Source organism: Sardina pilchardus, chromosome 11 (assembly GCF_963854185.1).
Source record: "Sardina pilchardus chromosome 11, fSarPil1.1, whole genome shotgun sequence".
Taxonomy (NCBI): Eukaryota; Metazoa; Chordata; class Actinopteri; order Clupeiformes; family Clupeidae; genus Sardina; species Sardina pilchardus.
Genome location: NC_085004.1, coordinates 2417862 through 2436389, shown reverse-complemented (window position 1 = coordinate 2436389; position 18528 = coordinate 2417862). Strand labels below are relative to the sequence as shown.

At 40.4% G+C, this 18528-nt stretch overlaps 3 protein-coding genes across 6 annotated transcripts; 1 reads left to right on the top strand and 2 right to left on the bottom strand.

Moving 5' to 3' along the window:
* Positions 1 to 3873: 3873 nt before the first annotated feature.
* bloc1s6 (biogenesis of lysosomal organelles complex-1, subunit 6, pallidin) lies at positions 3874 to 6394 on the bottom strand. 3 transcript variants are annotated; one of them, XM_062548656.1, is made up of 7 exons: positions 6256 to 6394; positions 6074 to 6107; positions 5247 to 5330; positions 4996 to 5140; positions 4822 to 4909; positions 4656 to 4742; positions 3874 to 4561 (listed from the first exon to the last, which is right to left on the bottom strand). In XM_062548656.1, the coding sequence occupies exons 3-7, from the start codon at positions 5314 to 5316 to the stop codon at positions 4442 to 4444; spliced, it is 510 nt and encodes a 169-aa protein (XP_062404640.1). In that variant the 5' UTR covers positions 5317 to 5330; positions 6074 to 6107; positions 6256 to 6394; the 3' UTR covers positions 3874 to 4441. The 3 variants fall into 3 exon arrangements, with proteins under 3 accessions (XP_062404640.1, XP_062404637.1, XP_062404639.1); XM_062548653.1 differs by having other exon boundaries at positions 6217 to 6354; XM_062548655.1 differs by lacking the exons at positions 6074 to 6107; positions 6256 to 6394 and adding an exon at positions 5572 to 5728.
* A 63-nt stretch (positions 6395 to 6457) lies between these two features.
* On the top strand, positions 6458 to 14717 carry slc30a4 (solute carrier family 30 member 4). Its single transcript, XM_062548652.1, has 7 exons — positions 6458 to 6833; positions 7774 to 7920; positions 8036 to 8189; positions 8702 to 8909; positions 9652 to 9757; positions 11340 to 11474; positions 12882 to 14717. Exons 1-7 carry the CDS (start codon positions 6458 to 6460, stop codon positions 13034 to 13036), a joined length of 1281 nt encoding a protein of 426 aa, XP_062404636.1. The 3' UTR covers positions 13037 to 14717.
* A 2139-nt stretch (positions 14718 to 16856) lies between these two features.
* Positions 16857 to 18361, bottom strand: c11h15orf48 (chromosome 11 C15orf48 homolog). Of its 2 annotated transcripts, XM_062549227.1 has the most exons (5): positions 18171 to 18361; positions 17994 to 18037; positions 17771 to 17859; positions 17532 to 17592; positions 16857 to 17233 (listed from the first exon to the last, which is right to left on the bottom strand). In XM_062549227.1, the coding sequence occupies exons 2-5, from the start codon at positions 18030 to 18032 to the stop codon at positions 17165 to 17167; spliced, it is 258 nt and encodes an 85-aa protein (XP_062405211.1). In that variant the 5' UTR covers positions 18033 to 18037; positions 18171 to 18361; the 3' UTR covers positions 16857 to 17164. The 2 variants fall into 2 exon arrangements, with proteins under 2 accessions (XP_062405211.1, XP_062405210.1); XM_062549226.1 differs by lacking the exon at positions 18171 to 18361 and having other exon boundaries at positions 17994 to 18044.
* Between the last annotated feature and the right edge of the window lie 167 nt (positions 18362 to 18528).

Below are 18528 nucleotides of genomic sequence, written 5' to 3'. Positions count from 1 at the left end.
AGCTGATGGCTGATCCAACATTTTTTTATCTATATATATTGATATGCAGAATCTTTTGGCATGAGGCATTGGTGAGAAGTGACAAATTGCCAACAGGTTGGGAGAGAAACAAGAAGGCTTACTAGCATTTTCCCAAGTGTATGCAGCTCTAATAAATAGAGCTTGATAATATTATATATAATAAATCAAAATTAATATTTTAATTTTTTAATATTAAAATTGTGATATGTACAGTACCATATTGTGTTGACTAAAATGTAACCTTTATCTGTATTGAGAATTTCCTTTAACAGTTATATCAATGACCTGTTGTCTTTTAGGAAAAGAATGTGTTCTCAAAAATGGGATGCAGTTAGGCCCCTGTCCTGTCCCCGTCTCTGTGATCAGCCTGTTAGGTGACACTTGGAGAGAGGCCTGGATAGTCAAGGATTACATATACTCTGCTGCTCTCTAGAGTTTAGGATGGGTATGGGATGGCAATATTCTCTGCTGGGCTGCAGAGTTTGGGTTTGGTACTGACACAGGGGCCCAAGTTACAGACAAATGTCCCATATACAAATTCATGAGCAGATGGAGTTATATGTTTATATATGTTTTCTTTTAAAGTGTTACTATAATGATATAAACAAAAATTCAAAAGGTTGTCATGGTCGTGGACACCTCAACAGCCACAAGCCAGATGCACTATACAACTGAAAAGAGGATGGGAATAGTGCAATATCAATAGACAGAGGTTCAAGATTACATATAAATATGTGCAAGGCAGTTCAGTCTTCAGTGCAATGATATGTATGTATTAATAACAATATTGTAACTGAAAGAATGAAGTGCACAAGGCAGATGAGCAGGACAGTTTGATTGACTTTGGTAGGTGCTATTTCTTTGTTCAACAGAGTGACTGGGGGAAGGAGCTGTCTTTGTGTCGGCTGTTTTTGGTGAACAGTGCCCTGTATCGTCTACCAGAGGTAAGGAGGTTGAACAGTTTGTGACCAGGATATAACGGGTCTGTAGAGATTTTTGCTGCCCTTTTCCTGACCCTGGACGGGTACAGGTCCTGGAAGGAGGGGAGGTCAGCTCCAATGTATCAGGAAGTATAATCTCCGCTGGGCCTTTTTCTGCGTCAATGTGGGGAGACTATTTTAGGTCCTGTGAAATGGTTGATAACCTAATATATAATGAATATGACCTTGCACATCACAAGTTGTAGTGCTCTGTAAAACCTCAAATATGCTCATGTACATCCCCTTTCAAATGGTGTTAATAACTACTGATGTCCAAAATGGTTTTATAGTTTAATATTTAGCTACTGGATCAGCTGTTGAAGCTTCTATATCATCATAATAGTCTTTCATTTTCCATGTAACTACATTCACACTCAATGTGTCCTTTAAAATTATGCATAGCCTGAAGTCCAAGTCAAGCCTGTTCATCTGTCCTTAGTATTGGATATTTGCATACCACAGGGATATTTCAGTCTGGATGAAATTTAGTTTGGCACTTTCAGATCAGATCTCCCCAAATATGTGTTTCTGGTATTCCCAGCAAATACAGCTATTCCAGATCATATAATCCAGATCAAGATCATATTACAGATCAGCATCCATCTTGGTTAAATTTCACTGACCTCAGCTAAAACAGCATATAACTTAGGTGTCATATTGATGACCGAATACATTTCTCTGAGTGTGTGCTCAGTCACAAAGTCAGGTTGGTCTATTTGGAAGATCAGCACCTTATTGAACAAAATATGCTATACATCATGTTGTCCTGATTGGTTGAAGGCTATCCAAGCGTACAGAGTCACTCATTGATCTTATGGTGATAGCCAGACTAGTCTTTAATCTTTTTGTTACTCCTCACCGGCTTATAGCAGCCTATAGGTCACTAGACCCACAACTTGTTATCTTAATTCCTTGATTCAGATCAGAGATCACGGTCACAACTTTTCTTCTGCAATTCCTCATTGGTATAATGATAAACCACTGGCTATCTCCAAACTAAGCTCGACCTTTTAAAGGGATATTCCGCCATTTTTGGAAATACGCTCATTTTCCACCTTCCCTCGAGCAAAACAATCGATATTTACCTTGTTCCCGTTCATCCAGCCATTCTGTGAGTCTGGCGATACAACTTTTAGCTTCAGCCTAGCATAGATCATTGAATCGGATTAGACCATTAGCTTCTCGCCTGCTAGCTTCATGTTTAAAAGTGACTAAGACTTCTGGTAATTTTCCCATTTAAAACGTGTCTCCTCTCAAGTTAGAAAGTGCAATAAGACCAACTGAAAATGAAACCGTTTTTCTAGGCTGATTTGACATGGAACTACACTCTCATCTGGCGTAATAATCAAGGCAACTTGCAGCTACTGGCACTACTACTGCTTGTTGTCTATGGGGACTATTTTCAGATGCTGCGTAAGATATCACTGCGCCTATGGTACGTTTGCAAGTTGCCTTGATTATTACGCCAGATGAGAGTGTAGTTCCATGTCAAATCAGCCTAGAAAAACGCCAGGTTTCATTTTCAGTTGGTCTTATTGCACTTTCTAACTTGAGAGGAGACACGTTTTAAATGGGAAAATTACCAGAAATCTTAGTCACTTTTAAACATGAAGCTAGCAGGCGAGAAGCTAATGGTCTAATCCGATTCAATGATCTATGCTAGGCTGAAGCTAAAAGTTGTATCGCCAGACTCACAGAATGGCTGGATGAACGGGAACAAGGTAAATATCGATTGTTTTGCTCGAGGGGAGGTGGAAAATGAGCGTATTTCCAAAAATGGCGGAATATCCCTTTAAGATTTAACATTAGTCTGGGGAGTCTGCACTTTATTTCTATTGTACAAGAGGCATAGTTCAAATGACTCTCTACGCTTTTGGATAGTCCTTCAACCAATCAGACCAACAATCCAGTTCCGTCTTTTGGATAAGCTATAGGCAACCTATGGCACGGGTGCCACTGCTGGCACGCCGAGGCATAATCACTGGCACGCGCCACCAGCATCAGCAAAAAAAAAAAAAATCTCATACTGACAAAGTGACAAACTACGAACCCCAGATAAAAAAAAGCTCAGCCAAGAAAAGCAAGGACAGGGATCACACTGACTGGTAGGCAAGATATACCTTTTAATTGAGACAAATAGCCTATGATTAATTTTAGCCTCAGCCCACACTGTCCAGTTAAATAGGCCTGCTGTTGCCTATACAATGTTGTGGCCGTTTCGTTTGTTATGCATGGCTATAATAATAATAATAATAATGATAATAATAATTAACATTTTATTTTATTAGCACATTTTCAATGTAAAACAATTTGTAGAGGTATATTCCCGTTGTTAATGTGTGTTTTTTAACCATCATTGTTGATAGTGGCACACTCATTGACTAGAAATGTTGAAGTTGGCACTGGAGGTCTCAAAGGTTGCCGACCCCTGAGCTAGTGCGTGATTGGACCCAGAAGATGTGGACAGGAAGCAGGAAAGACAGATGTGCAGGTTTCCAGCCTGAGCTGAAGGGCAAAATCCAAATCGCCAGCAGATCAGGGAGGGTTCACCCAGCCAATGACTGACCTACTGTTCTTCGTTCTAGCCACAGGTATAGGATCTTCAAAAAGCATCTATAGAATCATCTGTTTTCATTTGATCTAACTAATTAACTAGTACAGAAGTGTTGTTTCTTTGTGTTGATGCTTATTGTTATTAATCTGTTTTTTTTTCTATTTTTCTATTTAATTTTTACTACTTATATTTGTACTTTTTAGGCTATATGATTTTACTGTTAATTTGTTAATGTAATGTTTGTTGCCATCATTGTCAGTCACATTGGACAAAAGTGTTAAGTTTGCTAAGAACAATAAATATAAAATGTTGCAAACATTTACAAACCTTTAAATCAGCTTTACTGTGTTATACAAATACAGACAATTATATCACATTGTGCTCTATGACATCATGTAGCCTAACAACATGCCTTTTGAAGTTGGAAAGATGTAGCCTACCACAAATAAGTTAATAATTCAGGGCCTGCTCAATAAAATGAAGAAATACAGTATTATGATGGTATGAACTGACACAATAAGCATGATCGAGCTAGCTGAAGGTCTAGGTACAATGGAAGCACAAATATTCTCTGATAAACCTATAAACAGATTTGTAAAAATTACATGTTACATCACCTTCCATTGTTCGCCATTGCTCTGTCACTTCATATTTGTGTTACTTCAGCTCACATTCTAAATTTAAGTATTAGCTGGTGTATCATATTGCAAGATGTTATAGAGAAGGACATAATGGCCAAGTGTACAGTATGAAACTAATGAAATATTGGCCTCTGCACCTTTGGTATTGAGGAATAAAAGTAATTTAACAAACACAGTGTTCAGTTGATTGGCCCAGTACCCACGTGCAGATGTCTTGGGAATGTAGTGGTCAACCATGAATCTCTTTATGTTCTTCTTGCAGGCTTAGCAATAAGTTGCCGTTCTCGCTCTAACTCCTTCTCACGCTGTTGCTCTTTTTCCAAAGCTTCTTTCTGTCTCTGTTGTTGAAGTTTCAATGCTCTTTTCTACAGAAATAAAACATGAAATTTACGTAAAATGCATTGTCCCCACGACAAATGAATTCTGCCATTAAATTCCTAGGCTTTTGTTCTCTCTTACCTTTAGTTTAGTTGTCTTATCATGAAGAACCATCATGTCTTTTCGTATGTTCACCAATTTGGTATGATAAATCTTTGCCTCTGTGAACTAACACACCAAATTGTTCCAAGTTCCACCAAATACACACATTAGCAAAGATTTTATAAGTTTTAAGGTCGATACTTACCAGTGAATTTAAATCAAGCAGTGAATTGCAGTCTTTAAATTTAGTTATTTCCTGATCCAGTGTGTCAAGCAATATCACTTGGTTTTGGCTGTGGGAAAAAAAAGAACATCAGTGCTTGCTTGAGCACTAACACTAATCATTGGCATTCTGTTTATAAACTTATGCATGGCCTACGTCAGTTCCTGGAGTGCTTGCTTGGAGTCTTGCAGGTCTGGTAGATAATGAGCTATAAGTCCATGTGTTAACCTCTCAATGGTTTGGTCATTGATGAAGGCAATGTCATCTGGAGGTGTTGATTCTCCAGTCACCATATTAGGTCCTGTAAAAGACATCAATAGTAGTAGCCTATATCAGATATCTGATTGATACAGGGATTAGAGGTAGCCTACCTAATATCACTCTTCTTCACTCCCTCATTCACAAACCTTGATGCTGAGGTGACTCGCGCTCAGGTGGGCGTTCTGTGTCCCCTTGCTCCATGGGTGAATGCAGCATAGCTATAACCACCACTGTCCTCGACAGTTAAACAAAAACAAGGACATAGAGAAACATTTGATATGTGTCTCGTTTCTATATAAGCAAAAGATCCCCAAACAAACAATGAATAACACGAAGTTTCCGATGTTATGGCTAACGTTAATCATAGCCTACTTGCTTCCTAGGCTGTCATTGCAGTTTAGCCCAAATCAGCTAATTTTTACTCATAGATAACGAAAAATACATTCGCCCCAAAATGTACCGTGCCATTACCTTATCGTTATAAGTCAGTCATTTATCACCTGGTAATGTTCGAATTCATAACGTTTTCAGGCCGACGACCTCCTGACTAAGCAACATTTAAATTCCTCTGAAAGGAAAATATCATGTGATTTCTATCATGTGACTGCGCATGTAACCAAACTTGCTAGCTAGAAGTGGTGGTGGCTTTGTAAACAAGAAGCTAACCTTATTTCGGTGCCTAGCTAGTTAGCAAGCTAGAAGTACTCGGACCTCATAACTAAACCATGGCTGAGGGAACAAAAAATGACTGATTTACGAGTTGTACTTGTCTCACGTGGTCATAATGTGGCTGCTTTAACGGTGAGTAAATGAAAATGCGAGTCTGTTAAGAGTACGTTAACGTTTAACTTAAGTTAGCGATGGGAGGGGGAGCAATCATGAAATGTTTTGAGACGACTGACATCATACATCAAAGAGCGAAATTGACACCTTTACCACCACAATGTCTTGATAATCACTTAAAAATACTTACATGTAATACCTGAGCAGTACTGTCTGTCTGCATCCTGTAACAGTAGTAAGAATGTTAAACCATGGGATACATAGACCAGTGGATATACAACTATAGCTGAGCCATTTTAATTAGCTAAGTTAGTAGCACGTCAGTAAGCTAACTTTATTGCGAAATTCTCTGTGGTTGCATGTTGTCATTACTCAGGTATCTCGAGCACAATGGTCCTGGTGATGCTGACAGATGAACACGGTTTCTACTGAAGAGCGAGCTCATCGTATTCTTTTTGACCTCTATCTCCAATCGTCCAGGTGTATTTTTGACCTGGGAGTTTGTTATCGGTATTTTTTTTTTAATTTATTGTACTAATTTATTTATTTATTTCACACAAACGACTGCTCCACAATGTCTGGCGCAAACTTTATGGCAAAGATGAAGTCCGCGTTCAGGAAGGAGCGCGAGGATTGGGACCTCAGTGACACCGCTCCTTTTGATTTTTCGGATGATCTTGTAGAAGATGAAACGCCCAAATTTAACAAATTAAAGGTAGTTGTCTCTGGAGAAATGGACGATTACTCAGCTGGCGCTGCATCTAATGGAATAGCTGTTGTAGAGGATGATGACTCGCTTCTCGATTCAAGTCTTGGGAGCCCAGGTTTGAATATGGACTCCTGCGAGAGCTGTTTGAAGAGAAAGGAGAGGGTGAAACAACGGAGGGTGATGAAGAAGCTTGGTTGTGCCGCTGTATTGTATTTCCTTTTCATGATAGGAGAACTCGTGGGTAAGGACATTTTTCACCTTATGCTGGTGAGCCTAGGCCAGTGTGGTTCATCAAGTATTTTAAGTTGAGGCCACATTCTTTAAGGATAAAATCTTAACCAGTTCTTGTGCAGCTGCACGTGTTGTGGATATAGATTGTTTGATTGGGCTTTGAATGTCGTAGGCAGACGTGCTGGCCCATGATATTCATGGGTTTCATCAGGTCCCTTTCCACAGGTGGATGAAATCAAGCACCTTGATTATCAATGCAGACTGCATGGTGCTTGATTAATACACCTGTGCAAAGGGACCTGGTGAAACCCATGAATAAGCTTTGCCAATGTTTTACTGGGTGTAGTAAGTAATAGTGGTGCATCCCTAGCAAACTTCAAATGCTCAGTAAGTGGAATAATCTGGCTTCATAAGCTTTGATTAAAAGGCTATTTAGATAATAAAGACTAACAACTCACAGTGGAAACATTAACAACTGACCAGCAGGCTTCAGTGCAGACATTCTTATTTTCAGAAAAGGTTATAATAGGTGATGTGTGCTGACTCTGTGCTGGCTTTTTTAGCTAGACTACTGTAGGGGCCAAATTCAGAACTACTGGATGGATTCGGCCTCTTCATGGTGCTCATTATGACAATATGAGGAACTCATTATGAAGCACATTTCAGTTGAACTCCTCACACCTCTTTACTGACTGTTAAAACAAAGCCACATTCCTCTGGTTAGCGTTTAAAAACAGCAGGTCAAGTGGATTCACATGTGGGTGTCCGTTAAAGTAGGAAAGAGATAAAACAAAAAGAGAAACCCCAAAACCAAAAGCACTGAAATAAATAACAGAAACGGAAACATGATAATTGAGGTACTAGCACAGACATGCTTAGTGATTAAATGTTGTCCTCAGCTTGGTTTGAGATGTATCAAAATCGAGCTAACTATGCAAATTTGTTGGCAGGTGGTTATGTCGCCAATAGCCTGGCAATCATGACTGATGCACTTCATATGTTGACGGATCTTATTGGAATCGTTGTGTCTTTGCTGGCCTTGTGGCTTTCAGCAAAGCCTCCGTCGAACAAATTCACCTTTGGATTGCATCGCTTGGGTATGATGGACTCCATGCTAGTCGCAAACTGTCAACATTCATGCTAAGAAAGATATTTCTTCTCTAACAGTAATGTTCCACATTTGATTGTTTCACATTCTTTGTGGCTTTTCAGAGGTGGTGTCAGCAGGAATCAGTGTATTGCTTATATACATACTGACTGGAGTGTTACTGAACGAAGCTGTGCAGAGGTCCATTCATCAGGACTTCAGCATAGATGGAGACGTTATGCTCATTACAGCTGCAGTTGGAGTTGCAGTCAATCTAATGTGAGGAACAAAAACTCTCCCCCAAAAACACACACACACACACACACACACACACACCACACACAGACAGCCCCTGTTTGTCCACTTTTTCTGTAATGTGTCCCTCGTGCTTGTCGTAAATTGCTAAAGTGCCTTTCCAAAGTCCCGTTGTTTTTCTGTTTTAGGGGCACACGGCTCCCCTCAACATTATGATGTTTTCAGAAGTGGTCCGATTTCTCACTCTCTGAATGTTATTGAAGAATCTGTTCTTCATTTTAAACACTATCCCTATTAGCCATTCACCGTTAGGAGGCTTGAGGCATGGAGCTAAATGCATGCATTCCAATACACATTCCAGTCAGCATAATGCCCAACTTGATTGCCTTCATTCCTGCTCCTCCTACTATACTATATGACTGCAGTAGATTCCATACTGCTTGGCAGAATGTATGCAGTACTCAACAACATGGTGGCATGAACCAGCTAATGGCCAATGGTTTGGTTTTGTTGTGTTGTGTTGTGTGGTGAGACAGAATGGGATTCCTGTTGAACCAGACGGGACACCTCCACTCGCATTCCCACGGGGCCCCTCAGCCAAGCCAGGCCCCGGCCCATGGGCATGGGCATGGGCACGGTCACGGTCATGGCAGCCTGGCAATGAGGGCTGCATTCATCCATGCACTGGGTGACCTGGTTCAGAGCATTGGTGTGCTCATCGCAGCCTACGTGGTCCGCTTCAAGGTAAGTTGAATGGTCTGCGTGCACAGTGATGAGAGATACTGGTGTTGAGGTGTATAGCATTTATGAAACCTGAGAATGTTTTGCCACCTTTTACAGCTGTTATTGATGCAAAACAGTTGGTATAGATTATTTGTCAGACAGATTTTCAATCTATTTTTCAATTAGACTTGATATAATAGGAGCAAACGCATCCCATTTGACTTAAACATTTTTGTCAACACTGGTGTGACCAAGTGACAAACTGACTGACCAAGTGAATCACTGGATTGCTCAATTATGTCACAACAGTGAAGCCACAGTTAAATCATAGAGGTTGCCATATTAGGATCACTTGTGAGTGCCTGTATAGTGTGGGATTCTTTAGAGATCAGTGGTGCTAACTAGGTAGCAGCCAACAGTCTTGGCATGTAGTGACCAAAAATGGCCCTTCTCTGGTAGTGACTGTTAACTAGTTTTCATCATGCCAGCCAGATAATCATGGCCTGTGCCAAGAGTTGGGTGTCATATTGAGTTGGGTATCTTGCTTGTGTGACTGGTGAGAATCTGTTAATCAGTCTGTCTAGTCTGTCAATAATCAGTTATTTACCTGACCATGGGCCTACAAAGTAGATTAATGGATATTTTTTTCTTTGAAACTAGTAAAAATAATAAAAATATTGAAAAAATAATGAAAGACACTTCATTAAGATGGCTTTAATTTATTGTCTCTGATAATCTTTTTTGTTCCACAATCTTTCCACAGCCTGAATACAAGATGGCAGACCCTATCTGCACTTATGTGTTTTCTGTCCTGGTGCTTTTCACCACTGTGAGAATCATAAGAGACACCGGGGTTATTGTACTGGAAGGTAAGGACCCTCTCCTAGATGGCACTCTGTGGTACTGTAGGTTTATTCAGACATAAAGCTGAACCTGATGCCTTTTGGGGTGAATCTGCTGGCACCCACTATAAATATTGACTCAAAGCGATCCAACTTTCGGTTGATCATAGACACTCCCTAGCAGTATCCATGGAGGACATGGACAGTTGCTAACTGTTTGCCAAGTGAATGGATTGTAGACCATTTGAAGATTAACTCACTGGGGCATTTGTTTTAGAGTTCGATTGTATGTGCTTTCAACCTTGGGGGTTCTTCATAGTGCTGTGGTTGCTGGGATTACTTTTGTACACAGATTTAAGACAATGCTAATTAATGGTGTGGCGTGTAGATTGATGTTTTCCTGGCATGCAGTATTTAGTGTGGAAGGTTTGCCTACGCTTTTTTAATTTTTTTTTAAAGAAAAGATACAATACCTTATAATGGTAATGGATTACCAAAATGTACTGCTATTTTATTGAAGTTTTGTTGTTAATATTTAGTTGACTGAGAGAGCCAGGCTTGGCTTCTGATTAGTGTTTTAGACACCAGATATTGCTTCTAAGTTGACCTTTGCTACATGAAGACAGTCACAAACACATTGATTACAGTCACCTCAGTAGTGTCGGGTGCACAAACACGTTGATTAGTCACCTCAGTAGTGTCGGGTGCACAAACACGTTGATTAGTCACCTCAGTAGTGTCAGGTGCAGACTGCAGGAGCAGCAGTGTCCTGTAGCACGTGCTGCCTGATGAATGCAGCATTTAAACTCCCTGGAGATCCATCTGGAACGGAACCATTACCACATTGCTTGTTGCTGGTTATGTTTATCCATAGACCGCATAAACTATTATCAGCAGTACTAGAGTAACTAAAGTATCAAAGTGTGTAAGAGACGCCATGATATTAGTAGTCAATGGCCTCTTCATACCAGCTGCCTGGCTGTTTTAGTTGTGCCTAACTCGAGCTAGGTAGCACATGTTTCATACCCAGGGCCACAGTCCTCTCTGATCTCTGGAGAACAGACGTCGAGTTCTCATTGAATGGGCGGGTGAAAGGTTGTTCTGGTTCCACATTTCAACATGTCTTGACCAAACAGGAAGTAGCTTTTTGTTGAATGTCTAATTTTAGACCTCCCTACATGAGGTTCTGTGTCAACAGTTGTAATTCCCCAACTGTTGACAGCAGAGCATAATGCATCCATTTACAATGCCCAGATGGATGCAAGTCATACAGTAGAATAAAGTTGACTGTCACGATGGTGGGTCATTGCCTGGATCATTTAGAATCTGGATTCTGTGATATTGCATAGTGTATACACACCAGAAGTCCCCCAGCTGCTCAACCTGGGATTTATTTGTGAACTTCCTCTCTCTCAGCTGGTTACAGATCAGGAGCGTGTGAGAGCATTGTGCACATGCTGCAGTTTCAGGAATTACAACCGGTTGTTATTCCAAGGCGCTGTAGGGATAATAAAGCAGGTTACTAGATTTCATCATAACATGCATTGAAGGCTATTTCATCACGTTTTTCTTGCGTCTCTACCCAACCCCCCCCCCCCCCCCCCATCAGGGACTCCAAGGCATCTGAACGTGGCGCGCATCAGGGAGGACTTGTTGAAGCTGGAGGACGTGCAGTCAGTGGACGAACTGAACATTTGGGCGCTCACCGGAGATAAGACAGTGGCCCTTGTCCATCTCCAGCTGTGTGAGTGGCTCTTCCTGCTCTAACGTTGAGACCGCACTCATGTCTTCAGACTCCCAGAACTTAGTTAGAGCAGTTCCCTAACCCTGCCGCTGTTCGCCTATGGTACTTCTAGTCAATTTACTGAGCTGCACCGTTTACTTACTGTATGCTTTAGTCACCACACCTGATAGGGTTCAGAAGTAGCCTTGATTAGTGTCCAGTTGACAATGTTGCGATTTGCAATTGCACAGATTACTGATCATTTTGAGAAGTGTATTTCTCAACCTAAGCATACAAACAAATATAGCAAGAACAACTTATATGGAGCTGTGGCATAATATGTCACATTGTTTGTATATTAAACATATAACAATAACAGTTCAACATCTTTGTCAACAAAGTATGTAGTTGGACCGAGGCTGAGATTTAGTTAGCGTGCTTGAACACGGGTCCGTTAAAGAGTAGGAGGTCACGGTACAGCCATTATCTGCTGAATCTTTTCCATGTCAGTTCTTGTGAAGCAGTTCCATGTGGGTAGCTGGCACTCGTGTCCAGGGTGCAGATCATTGTCTGACCGCCCTCTTTGCTAATGTTATGTATAGACACCTGCCAAGTGGTATTTAAAATATTGTATCCATAGCATCTCCATATGATAGAGATCACATTTTTCTCGGCAACCAGTTCAGTGTCAGCCAGTGGCATCAATTTCCACCTGGTCTGCACAGCGGATGGTCATGTGACCAAACACTGCACACGCTTCAAAGCCTAAACAAAAGCTGATTGGAGATCTCTTTATGGGCGTGGCCAATGAGCAGACTGCACACGAATAGAGAGGAGGTTGTCGTGTGTGTGTACACCCACACACACACACACACACACACACACACACACACACACACACACACACACACACACACACTTTTCTTTTAATTACATTACAACAATTATATAATAGCACTGGCACTGACTAATGTCACAATTATGATTAGATTCATAGTGCAGACTGAGTTTGGTATGACTCTGAATACACCTTATTCTATGTTACTGTTGATATTGACCCAGTGTGAGAAACTACGCCTTTGAAGTAGATCAGTACTGTACTGTACAGCTCAACTATGGCCTTAGGGTACTTTCCCACAGATAAGATTTGGATTTTACCTGGTCCTGTCTCATGATTTCCACAGCTAGCTTGAAAGTATTGTGATGGACTCTCTCTCTCTGTGTGTGTGTGTGTGTGTGTGTGTGTGTGTGTGTGTGTGTGTGTGTGTGTGTGTGTGTGTGTGTGTGTGTGTGTGTGTGTGTGTGTGTGTGTGTGTGTGTGTGTGTGTGTGTGTGTGTGTGTGTGTGGTGTGTGGTGTGTGGTGTGTGGTGTGTGGTGTGTGGTGTGTGGTGTGTGGTGTGTGTGTGTGTGTGTGTGTGTGTCTACAGTGCCATCTACCAGTGGGAACTGGGAGGAGGTCCAGGCGAAGGCCAGACACCTGCTGCTGCACACACATGGAGTGTCTCGGTGCACAGTCCAACTCCAGTGCTCCAGGCTCAGGGCACTAAACACATGCACAAACTGCCAATCTCTCAGTGCCTGAACACACACACACACACACACACATGCGCGTACACACTCTCCTTCTTTCATACAGAGCATATGCTCACACCCCATAGCACACACATTGGTGCAGCTTTCAGACCATGCAAGTTATCTCAGAACTGCAGATCATATGAATGTCTTCGAAGCTGCTCTGAAGCTGTGGACATGTATTATGCAAGGAAGTGGAATCATTTTTGCATTGGAAGTGCCAAAGGATACTAGTCTGGGTTCTGTCGATGAACGCACTTTTTTTAAAGAAAAAGAAAACACTGCATATTCTTCCCAGGTTTTTAAAAACTGATACTTGCAGAGCTTTTGTAAAATAAAAGAATAAAACGATTCATTTTTGATATGTTTAATACAAATAAACTTCAACTAAGTACATGTTTAGTTGTTTTGACATAGGAGGAAAATAATGGTATCACAGTCATAGTCTGTGGGATTTTCTTTCTGTTTTTTTTTTTTATTGTGTTTTTATTTTTTTTGTTATTGTATATATTAATTTGGGTTATTTTATTTTGAAGTTGTGTGAGTGTGTGGCTAGTAAAAGGCTCTTAAAGTCAAGTATAATGTGTGAGAAAGTGTCCTTTTGAATTTTTATTGGGTGTATCTTGTCCTTTGGCCTCAAGGCGAACCTTCCTCATGCAGATCTGCATCTTTCTTCTCTCATGATGTCTCAATTGTAATTTGCCTTTGTTTTCACACTAACTGACTATCATTTGTTCTCTTTTTTTCCATGGAAACATATTCAGAGACTATGGAAGTTCAGTGCAGTATTAACCAGACAGAAAAAAAAACAAAAAACACAGAAAGGTGATTATGAAAGACATGCTGGCTTGGTTTTGAATGACCCAGTGTCATCATTTTCTACTGGTTTGAGGCCTGTGGATTCCGGTCAAGTGACTTGAAACAGAAACTCTAGCATCACTATATCATGCACAGCAAGTGAGTGCATCCTCGTCAATGCAGTGTTGGCAGTTGCTCATTGTTTCTTTGGAGGCGTGTTGAGTAAATGGTGAGCATACAAATGATAATCAGATTGATTGTGCTTTTTTTGATAAAACAGTTACCAGATTTAAAAAAGGTGGTGCATCATGTTGAGTGTACGTTTTACATGTGTAGTATGCTCCATAACATGCAAAAGTATTTATGTAAACCACAACCAAAGCATACTGAACTGCATAAGCATTTAGAAAATGCATCTCACCTCTGCCAGTAATCTATATCATGCCTTCAGACCCTTAACTGTATGCGCACAGCTCTGAATGATTAAGGCATATTGTGCCAACGTGTTTCAACTGTACAGTATTTTGCCAATGTTATGGCCTCACGATAGTTAATTATTTGGATGTAATTGTAAATGGAAATGACTGTCCTGCTTTTTGTGTTTCATTGATAACATTGTAATAACATTTGCCACAGGTGGTAAAATTCTTTGAAATGGCATCCATTCCTTGTCATGATGGGCTTTTGACACTTGGGACTGATAATTTGCACATTCCTTTAACTGGAACATACAGTGTTTATTTGGGCAGTGTTGCTGTTGTCTCATTGATTTATCTATTTGTTTCATGTGATCAGAATCTCATTGTCATTGACATTCCATGTATGTGGCTTTTCACTGACACTGAGAATGTGAATAGCTGGGTGTTTTGTTTGAAATAAATCTTTTCAGCATCTCCCTTTGCCTTTCGTGACCCGACTGGATTTAGTGAATTAATTATACTGTCCCCTCATACAGATGTTCTGTGGTGTGTTCCGGTGGCCACCACTAGATGGCAGTAAGTGGATATGGCAGATGTAAAAAGATGAACTCACATGCTAGAACAGAGGAAAGGACTTATTGATAATCTTTACTGTTCAAATGATTTGTGATTGATGTCAACCCTGACATGTCAAATACTAACCCGTGGAAAAAAAAGACATCAGAGATTAAATAGAAATTCAGTGTTTTTACACAATAAGCCTATGTGATGGCCTTTGGATTCTTTAGAGAAAAACATATATTGTGTGTGTTTGTCACAATTCAATTGTAAACACCAGTGTTATCTAAAGAAAGGTATGCAAATTCCTTCTGTGATTATTTTTTCCATTCACAGATGCATCCCTCTGCTACCAGGCAATGTCATGTGGTTACTAAGGAAGTAATGAGATAACAACACAAAGCAGTTAGGCGTGTGTATTTACATAACATAAACGAGTTTTACAGCACTCACTTTGCTCAAATGTTATTTCTTGGCCAGTAAGACTTGAAGACATGATGTCCTGCAGTTTATTGCTTGTTAATGCATCTGCATCATCTGTGATAAATGTGCTCTTGCTCCATTCCTAGGTAGAAAAGGAACGGTGTAAAGGTTCAGAGACTTGGAGCTACATACAGAAGCACTTAGCAGTGTGCTATCACAACAGAGATGCTTAGCCAAAGTACAGTATGTCTGTCACTGGTGCCTGACAAGAACAGACCTATGATGGAGTCGAGTGGCGTCATGGGTGATGGGCTCACTCAACTCAACTGCACTTCCTGGTCATGTGAATAGTTAGTGGTAAACCATGACAGGATGTGAAGGGAGAACAGCACTGCATTCTTCGTTCTTACAGTAGGTCACGTACACAGGGCTGGGTGTGAGGTCAAACAGGCCTACATGTAACTAGGTCTGCTCTCTAATCCAGTTTCCTGAATGAACACAGTGTGGCTCCTACTCAGGGAGTCACAAATAGTGTATGAGCAGAGAGGGCAACCACAGAGAAAAGGAACATTTCCAGCTGTTTTCAGCTTATTGTCTCATGTGTGACATTTGAGGTGAACAAACCAGAAAAAAACATTCATAATTATGACTGAAATAATGTAATCTGCATAATACAGTGTAGAATGCGTAGAGTATTTATAGACTTGACAAAGATTTAACATGAGGTCTTTCCTGGTAGCCGTAATCATCCACTGATGTTTGCTCTACTAGAAATTCGACATTAAGAGGATTGTTTCTGAATGTCAAAGACAAGGTGATCATCATTAACTTGCGGAGCAGTGAAAATGGTGAATGCCGCTGCTTGCCAGTTAAGCACAGCTGAGTGTAAACTAATCCCCTGACTGTCATTGTCAGTGTCAGGAAGAGCTGATATTTGCATGCAGCTCAACAGGTACGTTGGATTCTGTTGCTATTTAGGAACAAAATTGGAAATGTTAGATTTATTGAAGAACTTAATAGGGTGAATTAGTACAGGAGATGCTCCTGACAATTCTGTCTTAATCCATTGTGTTCATTGGGGCATACAGTAGGCTACATTTCATGCTCAAATAACCTGACAGCAGCCTATGATGCCCACAGGGGTCATTGGTTCCATGATGATCCATCTTATGTTATGAAATATACAAGAGACACAGTGAATCACGTGAATCACTGCACTTGAAGATTCTTAATACTCTTTTGGGTATGTTTTATGTTTTGATTATGCATGGGGGTTACTGAGTCTTTGCACAGTAAAGCTTACTATATGGGAGGGAATTTCAATGTTTCCTAAAATGACACATAAGCTTTCACTAAATTGACCTAGTGTGCTTAGTCTAGGCCAATTTTTCAAGGGAGCACGCTTTTGTTGTCCCTAGAATCAGAAAATGCATTTCGCTGTGTTCTTAAGGTGATTATGTCAGATTGGATTTTGACTCAGCAAGACACAATTACATTATGTTTCAGATATTTTGTGGTTGCTGTTCACCTGGGTGTGGCCCTAAGTAGATACAGCAAACTGGTAATTTGATGAGACATAAATTCACAGTGAGCTTCCTTGTTCACATTTAATAAGTAACCCATACAAAGAGATCATTTGGAAGGCTTTATTTCAGGAACAGGGTTATATCAGGACATACCAAGTGCACAAACATAACATGTATTTCAGATACAGAAGATGAATCACATTCAAACTTCTCAGAGGTTGAGGCAGGACATGGACTGAGGCAGAGCAGGGTATAACCCACCAGTTTAGCAGAAGCATTTCCGCACACTGTTCATCCATGAGCCTAGTTTGTGCAGAAAGGATTCCTCTAGACTGGTGGGACGTGCAGGAACAGGTGCATGAGCAGGTGCATGTGGTGGAAGTGTCTGGGGGCAGGGGAGCACCTTGGGGACGTTCACTTAGTCAAGCTCTTCACCAATTCCAGCTCCTCCACTGGCTTCCACTGCTGGTTGATGGTAATGAGCTGTGAACATGGAGGTTGGGTTAAAGTTATTGAGTGAAGGTCTACTAAAGCAAAAAAAAAGTTGACTGTTGTATTATAGGTAGGCCCTATAGGTCCAAGGCACATGAATATTTCTTTACAAATAAATAGGCTACTAATATTATCTACTGCAGCCAGCCGTCATCAAACCGGCCCCATGATGACTCAGCATTTATGGCAACGTTGCCGTTTTTTTTTTTTTTTTTTTAATTTTTCGAAATTCAGACTACATTTTCATGAAACATTGAAAACATTTGAAAATTATTTTTTTTTATCTTACCTTTTGTGGTTTGGATGGATATATCCTTTCCCAGGGCTCAGGGTTTGTCGACCGGTTTATTCTGGAAAGCGATTTTAATGATGAATACATTTGATCAGAATGAACATACAGATAGGGATAAACACATGTCTTCAGAATCAACATAACCTACAGATACAGATAAATTAAAATGTTGTAGTCGAGCTATCTTTGAATATTTTTTTTTTAGATAAAATATTTGAAAAGAGAAAACTTCTCACATCACATCAGGTTTGGTCAGCAAGAAGTAAAGTGACACACCAGCTGCGCCGGCTGCAGCGCTACCCACGAATCCAATTAAAGGAATAAGCTGAAAATGATACAAATAGTGCTGTATGTTGTATGTCAACGCATTCACTACTTTAACAACTTACACAAAATCATCCTGCCTACCTCCACATGTAAAATAGTTTGCAATCCATGAATTATATCATCTCAACCTACCTCTTTTCTTTTTCTCAGCAGCTGTATGAACCCAGACATCTTGCCTAACATGTTATAGAGAAATTAAGTAAAATAATTAAAATCTAAATAGTCAGTTTCAATAACCATCCATCAGATATGCATCGTATTCATGGCATAACAAACAGCATGTGGACTGAGTCTGGCATTCATTCCTACCTTGGTTGAAGTTAGCGATTGGGAGTTAAAGATGATCTGCGCAGCATCCTGATACTACCTTAGACTACCTCGCTACAGCTGAGGTGATACGAGTTTCAAGGCACGTACACATTATGTCCCGAATCAAAATCAATCATAAAAACTACCAACAGTTGGTTTGTCTCAAAGGCACAGGCACGCCCCCTGATGGCTTTCAACCCCATCAGAAATAAATCGACCTGCAGAGAAACCGATTGTGCTGAAATTAGGCATGCGTTTACATAAATAACTACGGTTCTAATTGTATTGAATTTGCTGTGTTGCTGAGCAAGAACGAAAAGTCCTTGCAAACCAGCAATGCCTTACCTATAAACGGAAA

Bases quoted from the DNA above. Each gene is read 5' to 3' on its own strand.
- bloc1s6 (XM_062548653.1), bottom strand. From the start codon at position 6,252: ATGACAACATGCAACCACAGAGAATTTCGCAATAAA. The intron at 4,910-4,995 runs GTAGGCCATGCA...TTTTTCCCACAG, and splicing joins CAAGCACTCCAGGAACTGAC to CCAAAACCAAGTGATATTGC. The intron at 4,562-4,655 runs GTAAGAGAGAAC...TTATTTCTGTAG, and splicing joins ATAAGACAACTAAACTAAAG to AAAAGAGCATTGAAACTTCA.
- slc30a4 (XM_062548652.1), top strand. From the start codon at position 6,458: ATGTCTGGCGCAAACTTTATGGCAAAGATGAAGTCCGCGTTCAGGAAG. The intron at 6,834-7,773 runs GTAAGGACATTT...ATTTGTTGGCAG, and splicing joins CATGATAGGAGAACTCGTGG to GTGGTTATGTCGCCAATAGC. The intron at 7,921-8,035 runs GTATGATGGACT...GTGGCTTTTCAG, and splicing joins CTTTGGATTGCATCGCTTGG to AGGTGGTGTCAGCAGGAATC.
- c11h15orf48 (XM_062549226.1), bottom strand. From the start codon at position 18,044: ATGTTAGGCAAGATGTCTGGGTTCATACAGCTGCTGAGAAAAAGAAAA. The intron at 17,860-17,993 runs GTAGGTTGAGAT...TATCATTTTCAG, and splicing joins TGCTGAGAAAAAGAAAAGAG to CTTATTCCTTTAATTGGATT. The intron at 17,234-17,531 runs GTAAGATAAAAA...CCATGTTCACAG, and splicing joins ATCCATCCAAACCACAAAAG to CTCATTACCATCAACCAGCA.